Here is a 14,447-nt window from a genome sequence, read left to right as displayed (position 1 = left end):
TTTTTTTTACTTATTTATGCTATGTATCCTCCACCACCATGAGAATGAAATGAATGAAGAAAGAAAATGGATGAAGCACTTATTTGAAAGCATTGTGTGTGTTAAGCTAGGTACACTAATACTAGGACATTCTGTGTACTCCAGGATTTAACACACTTTGCAGATGGGTGGTGTGGCAGAAGGAACTAAGGCATAAATGAAGTGTGCTCCTGATTTGAGAATAGCTGCAGATGGACAGAGCAGGGCTGGCTTCTTCTAGGAAGAGGTTCTTGGGTCTGGGAACAAGCAGTTTTCCTTCTCAGAGTCCTAAGGGTTAAACTGATATTAATTAGAGCCATATAAACTTGATTGCTAGCATCTTCTACTGCCATTCTCCAACCATCACTCTACTTTCTCTCTTTGTCTTACAGTCTTTCTCCTCCAAAACGCTTTTTCTGTTTTTCCTTTGCAATCTGCTAATAGCCTCAATTGATTTTTACCCTGTGTGATTTGAACTGTGGTTATTTGAGAGATTCTTTCATTACCTGGGCAGTTTCTTACCTTCTGATTTAGCTTCTGTCAAGGGTCATTATGTGAAAGTTCTTTGGGGAGGTTATTTTGGACTCTTCTTTACCGTCACCTTTCCTTTCTAATTAGTTTATTGCATTCCATCAATTCTAACTTTTCATTCTCAGGCATTTTTCTGTATGCTCATTGGAACTAACATAGGACAAAACCAATTTTCCTTCTTACATTCTGCCCTCTCCTGTCCTTCCTTATGCATAAACCTGATCACATTGACTGTCCCTTTTTTCAAAAAAAAAAACATAAAATCATTGACTTTCTGTCCAGACTTTTTCTTGACATTCAAAATTATCTGCGAACTGGCAATGTGCTACTCTTCCAGGTTTATCTCAGTTTCTTCCAAAGATGCTATTTTGTGCCCCTTAAACTCATGCCAGTTTTTTCTTTTTTCCTACCTTTACTCTTCTAACTCTGTCTTTGCCTACTGAATCCCTATTCATCTTGAAAAATATTTTTTAAAATTAAGAAAAAAATTAAATCTGTCTCATGCCATTTCCTCCATGTGGCCATTACTAATCCTGTTAGTTGGTAGCAACCTTTTCCTTTGAACTCTTGCATATAGATTTTTTTTTCTCTCCCTGGTGCACTTACTGCATGTTGGCATAGTCGCCTACCTAGTCCCCTGACAGCCTATGAGCTTCAGGCAGGAGCAGTATTTGACTAAACTGTCCCCTGTCCTTTGAGGCTTTCTGTGTACAGCCAGGGATTAATAAAAATTTATTTAGTAAATGAATGAACAAACATAGACCATTCTTTTAATTTTCTTGTTCTGAAATTGCCTCACCTTTTTCACAGTATAAAAAGTTAATTTATGTATTTAGTTTTTATACTTCATAAACTATTTCTGAATTGTAGTTCAAGAAGTTATTCTAGAAGTCGAAGCAGAGGATGGTATAGTAGAGATCGATCACGAAGTCGCAGTAGTTCTTATCACAGTTATAAAAGTCACAGGTAAGTATGCTTCAAGTAGAAAACTTTATTCTATAGATTGATAATGACGCTTGTCCTTCATTCTCAAAGAAGATCTTGACATCAGGGAAGTGATGCCATGACAATCACTGAGGACTGGAGAAGACCCCAGATGTGAGACAGGGTTAGGTGACTTGCCCAAGGTCACATAGCTAGTTAGTGTCAAGTGTCTTAGGGCTGGTTTTATACTCTTTTCCTCCTTACTCCAAGGTCAGTGCTCCAATCACCATGCCACCTGGCTGCCTCATTCTGTAGCACAGATATTTTTTAAATAATATCATTTGATGTTGCACATAGTAGGCTCTTGGTTAATGCTTATTGACTTGGATCTGCACCCTGATGCCTACAATCACCATTTTGACTTTTCTCAATAACACTAAAAAGGTGTATTAAGAAATAGAAGTCATGTATAAGGAGATTGAAGTCATTGAGGGGAAAAGAGTAATTGGTGAATACTAGACTTAGGAAGATGATTGAGCCTGAGATAAAAAAAAAAGTCTATAAAAAATCACACACACACACACACCCTACATCCTGATGTTCTTGTGTTGGAGAGGGAAAAGAGAAACTAGGGAGCAAGGAAAGGGAGCTATTTTCATATTCTTCCAAAATTCTGTTTTTCCATTTGCATGTATTTCTTGATCACTAATGGGTGTGCATTAATACTTTTAGCTACCAGTTTTGTCAGGTAGAACTTGGGAGAAATTCTGCAGGGAAGAGAACTTAATATTCTCATCATAGAGTTTCAAGCCCAGAATTACCAATTTTTAGGTTGTTCCCTATGTCCTTTCTCATTGCTTCCCACTCTTAGCATACCTCTTCAATGCTGAATATAGAAAAATTAATGTTACAATGTTTTATTTGGTATCTGTGTTTCAAATATATCCAAATAGAAGAATCATTAAGCAATATTTGGGTTTATATACATATACATATATATATATATATACATATACATATATATATATATATATAAAATATAAGTGTATTTTAAAGACTAAATAGGATTTGTGTGGCTTCATATTCTATGTTTGTCATGAGTTTTTACTACAACTAAACAATAAATATTTGGGTTTCTCTAATTTTATAATAGCCAATTATAATTAACCTATTCATTTTTCCCCCATGAATATTCAATAGTAGAACATATAGCAGAAGTCGATCTAGGAGCAGCTCTTACGATCATCACAGTCGATCCAGGTTTGAACTTTATTTTTAATATAATTATGAAATAGCTTACATTTCTATAGAAATCAAGATTTACTCTCTCACCCTCATAAGTTACTTGGTCTCTATGCTATATTCACTTGTATACATGTATTCCCCCTTATGAACAGGGACTGTGTTCATTTTTGTCTTTTTATCTTCCACATATGCTATATTTGCCAAATGTTCATTGAATTAAATTTATAGAATGTCTTTTCTCACAACAGCGACATGAATTAGGTAGTCTAAGCACTATTTTCCCTGATCAGTTGATGAAAGTAGAGGCTCAGAGAGAGAGAGAGAAAGATTTATCCAAGATTGTAGTTGAATTGGTAAAATGGAGTCTAGGCTGCAGCTCTAGCTATTTACTATACTGCACTCCTTCATCGATGCTGGCATCATTTATTTTATAATAAATTCATTATTTATTTCATAGTCCATTCATTGAAAATATATTTTATCCTCTTCAAAGGACAATTTATGCATAGTGTGTTATGAATGAATGAAAGAAAAAGTATATATTCAACACTTGACCCTTCTGGCATTGACTGAATTTGGGGAATAGAAATGCAAAAGAGATATATTCCTTGCCCTCTGGAAATTTCTGTTCTAATGGGCAGAATACAAGTACTGCATTGGGGAGTGGAGCTAGGGAAGGGAGGAGTGTAAAAAAAAAGTAAAAATAGATTAAAATTGTAATGGCAGGTATTCATGTAGCATATTTGCCTAAAAAGATCTCTCAATCTCAGTCAATATATTTCACTTGTAATTTTTTAGTATCTTTTATTAAGGAAAACAGGTTAATATTTTTATGTTTAATGAATCTAACATTCCCCTTAATGGTAAATGTTTCTTTGCTATACACGGTTTATTCCCATTTTCACTATACAATATATCTATAGAGTGCCTCTTTCAAAATAGAGCCCTATGCATACATAATTCATTAAAGTAGTATATATGAATGATTACCTTTGAAAAACTTTAAATATTTGTTGTTACTTGTTAAACTAGGTCCTACACTTATGACAGCTATTATAGCAGTCGCAGTCGAAGTAGGAGCAAAAGGAGTGATAGTTATCGACGATCTCGGAGTTACAATAGGCGATCCAGGTGAGTGGCAATAAGTTGGACTCTTGCAAGTTCCTCTAGGTAAAGCTTTGCAGAGTTATTTAAAATAGTTATGTCAAGAAGGAATAAATCTGACTGCAGAAATAGTATATTTCAGTTCTTGAATTTAAAAAAAAGATTATCAATCTAAAGCAAAGAGTTTTGTTCATGTTAATTTTCCAAATCAATTTTTAAATATTCATCCTTCCTTGGACAAACATTTGTTTTAGAAGAAATGGAGGTAATGCAATGAAAGCTATGTTCCACTTTTGTACCAAGACCATTTCTTAAAAATAATCAAGGTGAACAAAAGTTAATCACTTTTTGAAGAGAAAACTGGAAACTTTAAAAAAAACTGCAGATTATTTACAGTTATTTTGTTAAAAAATACCTTAATAATATCTTAAAAAAAACCTCAATAATATCATAGTGATATGTACCTAGGATACCTATACTGTAGATTGGTGCTTGGTGGATAAAGAATGGTAGTAAACTGCTGTCTTGACCAATATCTACCATTGTTTCGGGTTCCCACAATTTGGAGTTACTGACCCTGGGCTGCCATTTAACTCCTTGTTTCACCTGTTTCTCTTTTTCATTTAATCATTTTTCTTTCCTCATTATTTTTAAAAATAAAAAATGAAAGCTAATATTTCTTTTGGATTGTGAATTACTTTGTTCAGTCAGCGTTCTGCTATATTCTTACATGAGTTGCAAAGAATTTATTGCATGTGATCTTTCTTTGCTTATTCATTATATTTTAAGTCTAATATTACTTTCCTAAAGTATGAAAATGCCTGAGTTGGTCCATTCTGCTCTCACTGCTGAGCTGCCTCCCAGCTTTCTTCAATTTTTTTTTTATGATATTCTAAATTTTAAGTGCTCTAGAGTTACTTTTATTGTATAAAAGCTATGAGAATAGGATTTTGAAGTTTTAAAATTAAGGGATTGTCTATATTGTTATTTTTGTCTAGGAGTTGTAGATCTTATGGCTCTGACAGTGAAAGTGACCGAAGCTATTCTAATCACCGGAGCCCCAGTGAAAGCAGCAGATACAGCTGAAAAGTTCCCTTGGTGGTGCTGATTATATTTGTATTTGAAAAGTATCAAATATGTGAAAAATGTAATGGCAGTCAGTCCACTCTACTGTTCTTCAGTATCAAATGGAAATCAAGGGAAGCCAGACCCCATTTAATCAGTCTTGAGTTCTGTCAGTGGTGAACAGAAGATTGAAAAGTATACAAATCTGTCACTTAAAGAGATTATTTTTGCCACATTTTCAATAGCCAACTATGGAAACCAATTTTATTTTCTCAGATCAAGTTTTCCTATTCACCTAGTTGTATCTCTTGTAAATTTCAAGATTACTTAAAGTCTGTCCAAAAATAATTCATTGTGGAACTTTGGACTTTTTGTTTTTTTTGTTCACATTTTAATGTCTTGGCTGCCAAGAGTGGAACTGTGAAGAATTATCAAAGGCTGCCATTTCTCTTTATTAAACTGATTGAAGTTTTAAAACTGTTTATACACCAATTCAGTGGTGTCTTGTACATACATATTCTTGGAAATAAACCACACAGATTTAATGCCAGTAGTAGCCAGGGAATACAAAGTAATGCCTCCAAGGTTCTTAATTCATTCCTCTCTTCTTTGCTATCTCAAAGGTATTAGAAAAAGGATGAACTTCAAACATCGGGTAGTCATAATTACTGTGAACCAGCGGGTGAGTTTAAGATTAGCAACTAGCCTTAATTGTAAATATCATATCCAGATGCACCATCCCTGAGAACTTAATGTTTTCTCTCCTTTTAGAAAAAAGACTATTGTTAGGAATTTAACCTCTTAAGAAAAAAGTTGCATTTCAGTCCATGCTCTGGTGCTTGGGTGCCCCTTGGTGCCTCCTTAAAACGTTGGCCTTATATACACTGTACATTAACAGTTGCAGCAAAGGGGAAAATGAAATGTCTTTGCAACACAATGGTATCTTATATGGTTCCTTCTGGGATGTGGTCCCTTCAACATTCTTCCCAGTTTTGCTATGCTCCACATGCCCCCTGGCAGTGCCATTGTGCATGTTGGTCTGACTGCCTAGACCTACTGAATAGAATTGGGGTGCCTACTGAAAGCATTCACAGAAACAGACTTTTCCAGTCAGTGCTTTAAAAAAGGAAACACCACCAAAGTGATTCAGTCAGTCCAGAAATACATTTCTGTCCTAAGGACTGAATTTCTATGACTTTAAAAATATAGCTCTCAGATTTGTGAGATGGCATTGATAAATAATGTTACAACAGTGTTTTTTCTCCAAGGCCTTCAACAGAAAAAGTTGATGTTTTGGATTTTTTCCCAATTGTACTTATTCTCCAATTCAGATTGAAATGTATAAGATGGATGATGGGGGTCCATGGTACACTTGTCAGTTTAAAGAAAGGCTTCAAATTAGGAAAGTCAGGTTTTTGAAAACTCTTGGTTTACCTTGTCTTGAAAACCATCCTGTTATGAAATTTTTTTTATTGTTTAATTGATTCCCAAACTAGTAGATAAATTTATTTTAAGAAAATGACTTAATTCAGACTACCATGACCCTCTAGACATTTCATATTAAATGCACAATATTGCTTGTGTCATACCAAAAGTCTTCAGAAAGTTTATTGGGAAAAAGATAGACTAAAATTTAAGTACAACTCAGAGAACAACATGTTCGGAACCTCAGTTAGAAACTGCCAGATCTAATTAAGTAAAAGCAAAAGTAACCCTTGGACTGGGACTTAACTGTATCTCTCAGCCCAGAGTGGATTTTTATCCTGAACCGAAAGCACTGCTTGTTTTCCTCCCTCACAAGGGACAACCCTTAGCTGCAGCGTTCAGCTCACATGTTTACTGAAGTGAATTACAGAAATAGCTTTTCTTCTTAAAGGACTTGTTCTGTATTTTTGAATTATTTTTGAATAAAATTCAATTATGTTGTGTATTGTGATACTTTGTAGAAAGTGCATCATCAGGCTGTTTTTGTAATGTCACCTTTACTAGAAAAGGAATATTTGGGGAGCTGGTAGTGTTCAGAGATATTGAAGATACTTTTGTACATATTGAAAACAACTGATTTATATATACATTTCAATTAAATGTCTTCTACTCCTTGAGGGGGGACCTTGTGTAGAAATTAAAAATATACTTAAACTCAAATTTCTTGGTATGTGTGTGTGTCTCCTCTTTCCTTCTTCCTTTCCAAGGCTCCAAATTAGATCCTTGTTGAAATGGAAAAGAGCACATTCCATCATGGTTACCCAATGTTAACATCTTTATGGTTTATGTTCTTGTTTTCATAATTGATTAAATGATGTTACTTAAAAATAATTTCAGGTACAAAATTTGACCTATGAAGAATATGGTCTACAAACTGCTTAATGGCACTCTCATTCCTTCTTACTCAAGGTTGTTTCCCCAAATTCTCTGATTTGAGTGGAATCAGTTGAGTTCTTTTAGTCTTGTTTTCAGGGGTACAGATTTCATTGATAATCCTGGATTTGTCCAAATAGATGGGATTAATTGTCAGTCATTCAGGTATCTATCTTATCACAATATTTCACATATTTCAGTCACTGAAGATAGGAAGACAATAGAAAATGGAGTCAGTCATTAAGGAAGCTACATTCTTTTGACATAATATGTGTGTGTGTGTGTGTGTGTGTGTGTGAGATTATGTGGCACATAGAAATCAAGTTGAAATGCAGAATGTGAAGGAGTGTGATGTATAATGGGTCTAGGTTGTATATGAAGATCTTCAATGCCATTAGAGAGTGAAATGCTTTAAGTATGTCACTTTGGCAGCTGTTTTGAAGATGAATTCTAGAAAGGGGAAAAACTGGAAGCAAGGACACCAATTAAGAGTCGTTGCATTAGACTAAGTGATAAGTGATACCAGTCTTAACCAAGTGGGGATCATGTGAGTAAAGAGAAGTGAAAGGTTCAAAGAGATGTATAGTCTTTAAAGCAATTGGGGTAAGATCAGTAACATTTGGCAAGTGATTAAATATATGGAGGAGGGAGAAGGAATAATTACATGGTATGAACCTGGGTGAGGATAGTGGTCATCTTAGCAGAAATAGAAGTTCAGGAGAGGATTGGGTTTGGGGGGGGCGGAAATTGTGAGTTCTCCTTTGGACTTTTAAGGTGCCTATTGGGAATCAAATTCAAAATGTCCAGTAGATGGTGTAATAAATCTCAATGGAGACTAGAGCTATAGGGCTTAGGAGTACATTAAACTCATGATAGCTGAAGAGGCATCTAAGAGGAGAGCATAAAGCCCAGAACAGCCTTGGATTACACCCACAAGGACTGTGAGATGAATAATGATCCAGCAAATGAACCTGAAAAACAGGAGGACCAAGAGGACTAGTGTCATAAAAACCCAGAAGGACCATGCAGGAGGATAATGCAATCACCAAAATTAGATGGTGCAGAGAGGTCATGAAATAAGGAATCTGAGAAAAGGACATGAGGTTTGTCAGTTTAAGAGATCATAAACAAGATGAAAAATCTTAAGTACTATGGGTCAAGTATTGAGATAAGTGCTTACAGATAGAAATACAAGCAAACATGGCAGACTTTGCCTTTGTATTGTACCTTCTAATAGGGGAAGATAGTACATATGGCAAAGTGGTCACCAAAAAAGAATATTTGGGACTAGGAAGATGGAATGGTGATTGAAGTCAAAGGACATTTGATATGTCCAGTCTAGATATGTTAGTGTTGATTGGATAACTGCTCAGAGCTAGATTGGAAAAAGGTTGGAGTTCATACCTGTGCCCCACACTTGGATGTGGAGTGTGTTGAGTCTAGATCTGGTCAACCAAGGCGGAGCAATCAAAACCCAGACTGAGGGAAGAGACTAGAATGAAGGATAGTTGAGAACTTTGGAAAGAAGAGTTTCCAATGAATAAAGAAGTCTCAAACTGGATTGTAGAACCAAGAAATGAGTGAGGAGAGGAAACAGAAGCAATGTGAGTAGACAGCTTTTGAAAGGGAGAAAGGGTAATAGGATGAGGGTCAGTAGGGTCAAAATGGATTTGCCAAAAGGAGATGTAAAGATAAATTATATGGCTAGAATCCCTTCTTGCCATCCTTCCTTTGGTCAGTGGATAGGAGAAAGTAACATCCCATCTCTAGTAATGTTTTTGCTTAAAGAGAGCATAGTTAACCCTCTGTTTTCAAGCTTGTATTCATGAGCAATTAGAGTCTTTCGCAGGGTAGTCTCTAAAGAATTATGACTTGCAGCCTGTCTCCAAGTGAAGGAAGGGGCATTTATGGGTATGGGTGTGTGTGTGTCGCATTTCCTAGTGGACTCTGCCCCCCAAGGGTGGTGGGGTGGTGGGCTGAATAAAACTAGGGGCATTTATAGAGCAAGAAGTCCTGTGTTTCTAACAGGATATGTTGATTTTGCAGTACAGGGAGGAGTTTGTTGCTACAAAGGGGTTGTGTAGCTTTGGTGGAACTGCTCATGGGGGAGCATGTATATAGAAAAGCTCACTTAGGGAGGTATTAATATATGATAAAGAAATTTAAGTTAGCTCAACTTAAGTTCATCCAAGGACAACTAGTAAGCGTAGTGTGTAGGCACTGCTCTAAGGAAAGTCCCTTCTGTGATTTATGGACCAGGGTCCTGGGTCCACATCCTGAGACTGCTTTCTTATTGGCTGCTTCTAAATAGGATTGTGTGGCCAGGTCAAGGTGTACTTTCCTATTCTAATGGGATCTGAGTGAGTCAGGAAATTAGATCTTGGGTTTCCACTAGGATCCCATTAGTCACTCCCCTTTTTTCCTCACGAAACAGGCAGACTTAAGTCTCCAGAGAAGTGAAGAGGGGTTGTGAAGTTATTGTTAGTGTCCACAAGATATTGATTTTCAGGCAAGCATAATTAACTTTGTCTTCTCAGTACTGAAGGAGATTTGAGTCATGATCTGCTAAATACAATATTCTAAAGTAAGATTTTCTAGAAAATTAATGATTTGCTCAGTTTTCCAAACAAAGGTGAGCAGGCCAAATAATTTTAACCCAGTCACTCATGGTTAGGGAATGGTTAGACTCATACTAGGAAAAAATCAGTTCCTCTTTTTTTTTTTCTGCAAGGCAATGGGGTTAAGTGGTTGCCCAAGGCCACACAGCTAGGTAATTATTAAGTGTCTGAGGTTGGATTTGAACTCAGGTCCTCCTGACTTCAGGGCCCATGCTCTATCCACTGCACCTCCTAGCTGCCTCTTCCTCCTTTTTACAAGCAAGAAAACAGACCTGAGAATTCTGACTTACCCAAGATTATATGTGCTTTAAGTGTTGGCAGAACTGGGATTTGAACCAGTGACTGACTCCAGAGTGTAGTCACCAGGAAACCAATTAGGGAAATTCTCTGATGATGCAGTATTGTTGTTTTATAAGTGCATGCTTGTGATATCCTTAACAGATATCCAGCTTCTTAATTGATTGCATGACATTGTTATACAATATTTTCACAGAAGTAGTACATTGGAATGGACAGTATTTCAAACAATTGAATGTGCCAAGGCTTAGATCTGGAAACTATATTAATGAGTGATTGCAGAAGGTGGGAATCCAAAAAAATTATTTCTGCCGAGAGATCATTAATGTTGAATAGAGAAAGAAAAAAATCATTGAAGAAAGGGGTTCTTCAGTAATCTTGGTAAGTGATTCAAACTGTGGGAAGGGACTGACTTGGTGAGAGCCAGATCAAGGAAGAGAACCATATAGGGCTACCTCCAAGGGATCTATACTCTAAATCTCTTTGCCAAATAAGAAATAATATAGTGTAATGGAAAGAACTTGTACATAAAAATCAGGACACCTGAACACGTCCACTTTGATCACTTGTTTTCAGTTTTTAGAGCCTATGATCCAAGACTCATCTATAAAAAGAATTATTTAAGTTAGATAATTCCTGATCTCTACTAATACTCATGACATTTATAAAGCTCTTTTTTGATCTCATTTAACCTTCCAAACAACCTTGTAAGGTTGTGGTACCACAACCCTAATTTGTCAGATGAAGGAACCAGAGGTTAAGTCAATTTGAACTCATCTGCCTAGCTCCATTTCCATCATTTTCTATCCACTACACCTCTTCATACCCAAGTAGTGTGCCTTCTATGTGCTCTCAAGGAGAGAGATCCTTGGAAGGACATGGGGTGGTCATAAGGGCAAGCCCCTGGACCATTTGAGGAAGGATCTGGGTTTGGGGATAGAAAATCTTTGTAAAAGGCTTCACCATACAGAGATGAGTGGGCATTTTTGAACAGTGCTGTAAATGCAGGAGTGTTCAAATAGATCACCTAAGCCATTGGAAAGGGTGTGAAAGGGAGCAGAATAAAATACAGACCCAACAGCAGGTTAGAGCCAAATGGTAGAAAACAGGAAAAACTAGTCACTCTGGTGGCCTTCACAGGGGTGGGCAGGGTCATCCAGTAGGAGGATGGGAAGATAAGCCCCACTACTGGAAAGGGTGGAATGTGACCTTTCTCCAAAGTTGTATTCCTCCCCTGGATTCATTCTGTGACTTTGTAAGCTTTCAACTGCCCCCTTTCTGCCCTCTGTGGGCTCTCTCTAAGTAGTTCTAACCTAGTCTCCACTGAGATACTCCAGAGGTTACATAGTAACTGGAAAATTACCCTTCTCTCTGGAGTGCAAACACTCTTGTTCAGATCCCCATAGGTGCCCCTAGGCTGACAGTGAGTTAAGTGAGGGTAGACGCTAAGAGTCAATAGCCAGGTGGGACAGTGACCCATGGGATGAGCAAGGATGGGTGAGTTATAATCTGCATTAAAGATTTTATTATTTGTCTTTAAAGGTTTAAGGGTACCATCCAAATTTTGTCAATTGTTACCTTTTTCTTCCCTAGTTTAGGCTCTTATCTCTCCTCTGGACTATTACAACCCTCCTAATTGTTCTTTCTTCAAGTCACTTCCCAGCTCCAGTCCATCCTCCAGCCAGCTGCTGAAGTGATTTAGCTAAAGTAGAGGTTTGCTTATATCACCCCTACTTGGTAGCATTATTAATAATTTGCAAGATAAAATATTTTCTCATGTTGATTTATGCATAAGAATCAGTATACATTAATCATTGCCAAAGTGGTTTGTGGATTTAACTTTGAAATATGTAGAAACAAGTGCAGATTCGAGATTTTTTTTAATAATAGGATTGCACCTATCAAAAATTTTGGAGACCTCTGCTAAAGGCAATTTCCTAAACCTGTTTTCTCTAAAATGAAAGGGTTGGACAAGATAATCTCCAAGGTTTCCAGCTTTAACTCTTGTGAAACCTATTAAATTCCTCTAACAGAAAATAGTTAAGTAGAGATAGTTAATATAAAAATGAAAATACTACCTAAATTAATTTATTCAATGCTGTGCCAATCATATTCCCAAAAAAATGCAGAACTGAAAAAACTGATTTTTGTGAAGAAACAAAGGTCAAGGGTCTCAAGGGTAATTAATACATATTTTTTTTGGGGGGGGTTGCAAGGCAAATGGGGTTAAGTGGCTTGCCGAAAGCCACACAGCTAGGTAATTATTAAGTGTCTGAGACCAGATTTGAACCCAGGTAACTCCTGACTCCAGGGCTGGTGCTTTATCCACTGTGCCACCTAGCTGCCCCTTCTCAAGGGTAATTAAAAGACGGGAAGGGGTTAAGAAGAAAAGGGAAGGAAGGTTGCTTATCAGCACCAAATCTCAAACAATAATCAAATTATTTGATGGATTTATTATTTACACATAAAAGGTGATTCTATAAACAGATTAAGAGAGCATGGAATATTTATCTGTCAGATGTATGGATAAGGGGAAAATTTAGAACCAAAGAAGATCTATAAGACATTAAAATGTAAAAAAGATAATTTTGGTTATATTAAGCTTTTGCAACCAAAATTATAAGGGAAACAAAACGGGAAAATATTTTAACAAGTATCTGATAAAGACCTCATTTCACAAATATATAGAGAATGGAGTAAAACTTGTAAAAATACAAGTCATTCCCCACTTGGTAAATGGTGAAAGGATCTGAACGGTTTTCAGACAAATCAATGCTATCTCTAGTTATATTTTTAAAAATGTTCTAAATCATTGATCAGAGAGATGCAAATTAAAACAACTCTGAGGTACCACCTTAAACTTATCGGAATGGCTAATATGACAAAAAAGGAAAATGTTAGATGTTGGAGGTGATAATGGTAAAACTGGGACATTCATGTACTATTGGAGTTGTGAACTTGATCCAGCCATTCTGGTGAACAATTTGGAACTATGCTCAAAAGGCTATAAAAGTGCTCATTTCCTTTGATTCAGCAATACGACTGCTATGACTATATCCCAATGAGATCATTTTAGAAAAAGAGGGGGGAAGGGTCCTCTTTGTACAAAAATACAGAAATTCTTTGTGATGGTAAAAATTGGAAATCAAAGGGATGCCCATCAGTTGGGGAATGACTGAACAAGCTGTGGTATATGATTGTAATGGAATATTATTGTGCTATAAAAAAATGACAAAGCAGGATGATAGCAGAAAAACTTGGAAAGACTTACATGAATTGATGCAAAATGAAGTGAGCAGAACCAGGAGAAAGTTGTACACAGTAGCAGCAATATTGTTCCATGAAGACTTAGCTATTCTCTGCAATACAATGATCCAAGACAATCCTGAAGGACTAATGATGAAGCATGGTATCCATCTCCAGAAAAAAAAAAAAACTGATAGTGCTTGAATACAGACTGAAACATACTTTTCACTTACTTTTTTTTTCTTTTGAGTTTTATAAAATTGCACGGATACATCTGAATGCTTAGCATCTCAGGAAGGATAGAATTTGGAACTCAAAACCTTAAAAATGTTTAAAAAATTTTTAAATCATTTTGATACTATTTATTAAAAGATTAGGTACATAACTTTCAGAGGCAATAACATGATAAACCCCAAGGCTCCATTTACTTAGGAATATTTGCCAAAAACCTGACTGCAGGCTAGAAACTGGGTTTTATATATATTTATTTACTGTCAAATGTAAGGGAGGCAAAGGCAAAAATTGATCCTTGCTCTCAGGGAGTTTACAGTCTGATGAAGAGAACATGTATGCCATGTACAAACAAGATTTAGACAGATAGAGAATCTTCTAAGGAAAGCACTAAGATTTAAACATGAGAAAGGTTGGGGGGGGGGGGGACTCTAATTGAAACTTGAAGGAAGCCAGAAAGTGGAAATTGGGAGAGTTCCAAGTTTGTCAAACAACCAGTGAAAGGGAAAAGTTAAGGCTAGTGACTGGGGGGGGGGGGGGGCAGGGAGAAAGGTATAGAAGACTGATAAGGTTATAAAGGGCTTCAAAAGCCAAACAGGATTTTTTGAGTCTGGAAGCAATAAGAAACCACTTGAATTGAATAGAGAGTTTAACGTAGGGACTTGTCCTCCAGGAAGATGGAGAGGAGTAGGGAGAGGTGAGGCAAGGGAGACCAGCAATTTATTACAATTGTACAGGTATAAGGTGTTGAGGGTCCTCACTAGAGTGGTGACAGTGTCAGAGAAGATAAGAGATGTCATAAAGATTAAT

At 36.5% G+C, this 14,447-nt stretch overlaps 1 protein-coding gene across 2 annotated transcripts in view; it reads left to right on the top strand.

The window, feature by feature from the left end:
* The window catches only part of NKTR (natural killer cell triggering receptor), a 29,102-nt gene extending 17,241 nt beyond the window's left edge, over positions 1-11,861 (top strand). Inside the window, exons 6-9 of one of the 2 annotated variants that reach the window (XM_074197859.1) lie at positions 1,420-1,515; positions 2,677-2,733; positions 3,751-3,849; positions 4,821-11,861. In XM_074197859.1, coding sequence (XP_074053960.1) covers positions 1,420-1,515; positions 2,677-2,733; positions 3,751-3,849; positions 4,821-4,908 — 340 coding nt within the window. In that variant the 3' untranslated portion in view covers positions 4,909-11,861. Of the gene's footprint in view, positions 1-1,419; positions 1,516-2,673; positions 2,734-3,750; positions 3,850-4,820 lie in introns of both variants that reach the window. The other variant, XM_074197858.1, reaches the window with a different exon arrangement.
* The last annotated feature ends 2,586 nt before the right edge of the window (positions 11,862-14,447 follow it).

The sequence above is a fragment of the Macrotis lagotis genome, chromosome 8 (genome assembly GCF_037893015.1).
Source record: "Macrotis lagotis isolate mMagLag1 chromosome 8, bilby.v1.9.chrom.fasta, whole genome shotgun sequence".
NCBI classification, from domain to species: domain Eukaryota; kingdom Metazoa; phylum Chordata; class Mammalia; order Peramelemorphia; family Peramelidae; genus Macrotis; species Macrotis lagotis.
This window is presented reverse-complemented; position numbering and strand designations above follow the sequence as displayed.